Source organism: Somniosus microcephalus, chromosome 4 (genome assembly GCF_052327205.1).
Source record: "Somniosus microcephalus isolate GS21.2 chromosome 4, FLI_Smic_1.0, whole genome shotgun sequence".
Lineage (NCBI taxonomy): Eukaryota > Metazoa > Chordata > Chondrichthyes > Squaliformes > Somniosidae > Somniosus > Somniosus microcephalus.
The window spans coordinates 59776150-59782301 of record NC_140990.1 but is presented as its reverse complement, the minus strand read 5'-3'; the positions used below and the strand labels follow the sequence as shown (position 1 = coordinate 59782301).

At 47.7% G+C, this 6152-nt stretch overlaps 1 protein-coding gene across 1 annotated transcript; it reads right to left on the bottom strand.

Annotated features, from left to right (window-relative positions):
* Positions 1–2126: 2126 nt before the first annotated feature.
* Positions 2127–6152, bottom strand: LOC147119005 (uncharacterized). Its single transcript, XM_085984740.1, has one exon. It carries the CDS (start codon positions 6094–6096, stop codon positions 5170–5172), a length of 927 nt encoding a protein of 308 aa, XP_085840866.1. The 5' UTR covers positions 6097–6152; the 3' UTR covers positions 2127–5169.

The following is a 6152-nucleotide window of genomic DNA, read 5'->3' as shown; positions in this document are numbered from 1 at the left end:
CAGTATTGGTCAAGGAGAATGTTACAGTGCTGGAGAGGGAGGATGTCCTGGAGGGGTCGAGGACAGAGTCTATATGGCTAGAATTAAGAGATAATAGAGGTGCCATTACACGACTAGGTGTATTCGATAGATCACCAAATAGTGGGAAAGATATGGAGGAGCAAATTTGCAGTGAAATTACAGAGAGGTGCAAGAAATATAGAGTAGTGATAATGGGGGGCTTCAACTATCCTAATATAGACTGGGATCGTAATAGTGTAAAGGGCAGAGAAGGGGAAGAATTTCTGAAGTGTGTTCAGGAGAACATTCTTGATCAGTATGTTTCTGGCCCGACGAGGGAGGAGGCATTGCTGGATCTGGTTCTGGGGAATGAGGTGGGTCAAGTGGAGCAAGTGTCAGTAGGTGAACATTTAGGGAACAGTGATCATAGTATCATAAGGTTTAGATTAGTTATGGAAAAGGACAGGGAGCAATCTAGAGTAAAAATGTTTAACTAGGGGAAGGCCAATTTCAGTGGGATGAGAACGGATCTGGCCCGGGTAAGCTGGAATCAAAGATTGGCAGGCAAAACTGTAGTGGAACAATGGGCTGCCTTTAAAGAGGAAATAGTTCAGGTACAGTTGAGGTACATTCCCACTAGGGGGAAAGTCAGGACTCCCTGGATGACGAAAGAGTTAGAGAATATGATGAAGCAGAAAAAGAGTGCGTATGACAGATGTCAGGTTGCAAATACAACTGAGAATCAGGCTATATATAGAAAGGTCAGAGGAGAAGTGAAAAAGAAAATAAGAGGGGCAAAGCAAAGGTATGAGAATAGAATGGCAGCCACTATAAAAGGTAATCCAAAAGTTTTCTATAGGCATTTAAATAGTAAAAGGTTAGTAAGAGCAGGGGTGGGGCCTATTAGGACCAAAAAGGAGACCTATGCATGGAGGCAGAGGGTATGGTTGAGGTACTAAATGAGTACTTTGCATCTGTCTTCACCAAGGAAGAGGATGCTGCCATAGACATAGTAAAGGAGGAGGTAGTGGAGACACTTGATTGGATAAAAATTGATAAAGAGGTATTAGAAAGGCTGGCTAAATCACCAGGAGTGGAGGGGATGCATCGGAAATTGAGGGAGGAAATCGCGGAGGTACTGGCCATAATATTCCAATCCTCCTTAGATACGGGGGTGGTGCCAGAGGACTGGAGAATTGCAAATGTTACACCATTGTTCAAAAAAGGGTGTAAAGATAAACCCAGCAACTACAGGACAGTCAGTTTGACCTCGGTAGTGGGGAAGCTTTTAGAAACAGTAATCAGGGACAAAATTAACAGACACTTCGACAAGTGTGGATTAATGCAATGTGCATGTAACCTTGGCATCACATCTCTAACTTTTTCCATGACTCCCCCACAGGACCATCCAGAGCCCCCGCCCCCACTCTGCAGGAGGAAGAGCCTGAGCAGCCAGACTCCTCAGAGGAATCTGCAACCTCGGAGGGCGCAGCGTCATCAGCAATAAGCGCACCCAGCACCAGCGCAGACACTCACACCTTGGTGGGACCTTCGGGACATAGAGTAGAGTTGTCACCTGGTGTATCACAGCTCACAAGTGAGCATTAGCAGATTGTGGAGACAGGGAGGGCACAGGACTCTGCCAGCTCGGCTCAGCAGCATGTCGACCCTCTGCCTCTGGGTCCATCCGTAAGATCAGAGGTGATGGAACTCCAGGCACAGATGCAGGAGTCTCTGGCAGGTTTTGTCTCTAGGGTCGCTGCGAGTGTGGAGAGAATGGAGGAGGCCATAGCGAACATGAGCAGAGCCTTTGTGGAGTCAATGGCGCATGAACGCATCACCACGGAAAGGATGGCTACCTCCGAAAGGATGGCTACAGTAGAGAAGAGGATGGCTATGGCCATGGAGGAGCTAAGTCGCCAGAGTGTTGAAAACATGTTGAGTGTTCAGAATAGACTGACATCTCTGGAGGAGCGATGGTCAGCTATTGAACAGAGAAACCAGACCTTCATGGCAGGCCCTCTGAGTAGGACTGCCATTGTAGAAACGGGTCCCCATGGCCCCCCTGATGTGCAGCAAGCTGCTCTCAAGCCACTTGCAGGCACTGAGGGGGACCTGACCCATGAGAGGGAGGTTGGTGGCAGACCTCAAGGAAGTGGGGGCTCCTCTCCAAGCGCTCACACTTCCATGCCACTGCAGAGCCCTCGGTCAGAGCCCCGCCGGAGTACACACCCAACGGAGATAGAGGTCTCAACCCCTGCACAGCCGCAGGAGCAGTAGACTGTTGACGAGCCCTCACAGGCTCGCAACCCCAGAGGACGCCCGCCAAAGGTGTCGAGACAGGAGCAGCAGGAAAGTGAGCAAGGGGACTCCACACCTGCTGAAGCCACAGGGGAACCACTACGTAGGAGCACACGTAAAAGGAAAATAAAGCACCAATAGTCACAAGGGTAGTCACTTGGGTGAAATGTTGTGTTTATTTTAAAAATGCCATCAGTTGGTTATTGTCAATAACATTTTTGATGGCAACTTCTGCAGTTGTGGCGTGTGTCATTTTGCGAATGGGGCTGGAGGTCCTCTAATGCCAAGAGCGGAAGGAAAAAAAGGCCTCCCATGCTTCTGGTAGGTGTCTCAGTTGAGGAAGCGCTGAGTGAGGGTGGCGAGAGGGGTCTCGCAGGAGGTCACACTGGAGAAGTGTGTGAGGCTCCAAACTTCCACAGCTGTGGTTATGGCTTCTAAAAGTTCCCCCAGACCTGAGACAACAAAGTCCTGCCACCTGCAAATGATAACTGATCAAATATCCGCTTTAATGTTGGACCTACAGCTGATAGTCAGCAAGCCAATAGTGTTCACGCCAGGTTTCACAGGCGTCATCCCCACCAGGCGCATTTTACGTGAGAAATGGGTTAAACAGGCAAGGGTCTGTTAAAATGGGATTATAAAGGCCAATCAGTACTGCTTAAGGGTCCTAAAGACCAGTCCCGCCTATTGCAGGTGGGACTGATTCGGGTCAATCAGACACACCTAGGTTAAAATGGCGTGGAGGCGGGAACCAGGCAGGGTGGTCGCAACCCCCAGGTTTTGCGATTTTAACCCCCCCGCATGCCTAAAAGCCCGCCTCACGGCCCAATGAAAATCGAGGCCCTAGAGTACAAAAGTGTGGAAATTATGATGAACCTTTATAAAACACTGGTTCGACCCCAACTGGAGTATTGTGTCCAATTCTGAGCACCGCACTTTAGGAAGGATGTGAAGGCCTTAGAGAAGGTGCAGAAAAGATTTATGAGCATGATTCTAGGAATGTGGGACTTCAGTTAAGTTGATAGACTGGAGAAGCTGGGGTTGTTCTCCTTGGAGCAGAGAAGGTTGGGAGGAGATTTGATGGAGGTGTTCAAAATCACGAGGGGTCTGGACAGAGTAGAGAGAGAGAAAAACTGTTCCCATTGGCAGAAGGGTCGAGAACCAGAGGACATAGATTTAAGGTGATTGGCAAAAGAACCAAAGGTGATGTAAGAAAAAACTTTTTTCCGCAGCGAGTGGTTAAGATCTGGAATGGCAGACTCAATCTTATCTTTCAAAAGGGAGTTGGATAAGTATCTGAAGGAAAAAAATGTTGCAGGGAAAGTGCAGGGGAGTGGGACTAGCTGAGAGTTGGCACGGCTCGATGGGCCGAATGGCCTTCGTCCGTGCTGTAACCATTCTATGATTCTGTGAAATCCCTCTGAATCCCAACCTTTACTAGTCTCTCACCTTTTAAAAAAATATTCTGCTTTTCCATTCTTCCTACCAAAGTGGATAACTTCACATTTCTCCACATTATACTCCATCTGCCACCTCCTTGCCCACTCACTGAACTGGTCTATATTTCTTTGCAGCCTATTTACGTCCTCCTCACTGCTTACTTTCACACCTATTACACTCGGATCCCTCATCTAACTCATTGAAGTAGCTGAGGGCCAAGCACTGATCCTTGTGGTAACACACTAGTTACACCCTGCCACCCTGAAAATGACCCGTTTTCCCTACTCTCTGTTTTGTCCATTAACGAATCCTCAATCCATGCGAAGATATTACCCCCAAACCCATGAGCCCTAACCTTGTGTAACAACCTATTGTGTGGCACCTTATCAAATGCCTTCTGAAAATACAAATATACTACATCCACTGGTTCCCCCTTATCTACCCTGCCAGTTACACCCTCAAAAGACTCCAATAGATTTTTCAAACACGATTTTCCTTTCATAAATCCGTGTTGACTCTGTCTGATCATAGTGTGATTTCCCAAGTGCCCTGTCACCATGTCCTTAATAATAGATTCTAGCATTTTCGCTACTATTGATGTCAGGCTAACTGACCTATAGTTCCCTGTGTTTTCTCTTCCTCCTTTCCTGAATAGAGGGTTACATTTGAAAGAAATTTCCAAGAAGCAATTTTTGACCAAATTCAACTCCCACAGGGATGGGGAAATCTACAATAAGCACAGAATCGGTCAGGATTTAAAATTTATTTTACAACAGATACGAAGGGCTCTTATATTTGGGATCTTTCTTTATTCTGTCCACTTAAGGAGTTAGAAAACAGATTTTCTCCTGTGAATATAGAGCTGGCTTATTGGGCCGTGATCTGTTTACTTGTTCATCTTCTGTTAAATACATTTCCTGAGGGAATTAATATCTAAACCAGGTTTGCAGGCGTGATGCTCTATTCACACATCGAAGGTGAGAGAGATGCTGTGGGGCACACACTAAGTCCAGTAGCTGAAAGTGATTAACAGACTGAGTTTTGTGTTTAGTGATCCTGGGCATGTTATCGATGCCTTCCCTGCATAACAAGGCTAGGAGAGGCACTCTGGAATGTATGGGGAGCTGGGACTTGACCATGAGAGCAACCAAAGGTATGAGAACTGAAATAATCTCAAGTTAGAAAGCAGAAAAGGCCCAAAAATGGAGCAGTTGGTAACAGGACATCAATTAGTCTCCTCTTCTCTTGGAGAAATCAAGGACTCGACACACTGTGTTTGATACAAAGCTGATTTTTTTGACAAATATCAGAATATTAAACTCCAGCCCAGTGATAGGGTTACTAACATAATCAGAAACAAACCTCAATTGTCAGAATGAACATGGTTCAGTCCTGCATGTGACTAACAGCAGAATCCAACCACTGCAGTCATTTGTGAACTCGCTGGTGTTTCAGCAGGTGGGATGACCGAGTGAATCTCTTCCCACACACTGAGCAGGTGAATGGCCTCTCCCCAGTGTGAACTCGCTGATGATTTAGCAGGTGGGATGACTGAATGAATCCTGTCCCACACACGGAGCAGGTGAATGGTCTCTCTCCAGTGTGAACTCGCTGGTGTCTCAGCAGGGTGGATGAATCAGTGAATCCCTTCCCACACACGGAGCAGATGAATGCCCTCTCCCCAGTGTGAACTCGCTGGTGTGTCAGCAGGTGGGATGACTGAATGAATCCCTTCCCACACACTGAGCAGGTGAACGGCCTCTCCCCAGTGTGTACTCGCTGGTGTGTCAGCAGGTGGGAGGAATTAGCAAATCCCTTCCCACACACGGAGCAAGTGAATGGCCTCTCCCCGGTGTGAGTGTGTTGGTGTGTCAGCAGATCTCTTGTGCTTTTAAAGCTCTTCCCACACTCAGAACATTTGAAAGGTCTCTTTTCAGTGTGAACAAGTTGGTGTTTAGTGAGGTTGGCTAATCGAGCAAAAACCTTCCCACACACAGTGCAGGTGAATGGCCTCTCTCCAGTGTGAACTCGCATGTGTTCAGTGAGGCTAGATGACTGCCCGAACCTCTTCCCACATTGAGTGCAACTGAATGGCCTCTCTCCAGTGTGAATTCGCTGGTGGTCAGTGAGGTTCGATAACTGCCCAAATCTCTTCCCGCAGCGAGAGCAACTGAACGGTCTCTCCCCAGTGTGAACTCGCTGGTGTGTCAGAAGGTGGGATGACTGACTGAATCCCTTCCCACACTCGGAGCAGATAAACGGCCTCTCCCCGGTGTGAATGCGTCGATGAGTTTCTAGCCGGGACGGGGAGCTGAATCCTTTCCCACAGTCCCCACATTCCCACGGTTTCTCCATTTTGCGGGTGTCCTTGTGTGTCTCCAGGTTGGACGATCAGTTGAAGCCTCGTTCAC

Coding starts and splice junctions, on each gene's coding strand:
- LOC147119005 (XM_085984740.1), bottom strand. CDS start 6,096: ATGGAGAAACCGTGGGAATGTGGGGACTGTGGGAAAGGATTCAGCTCC.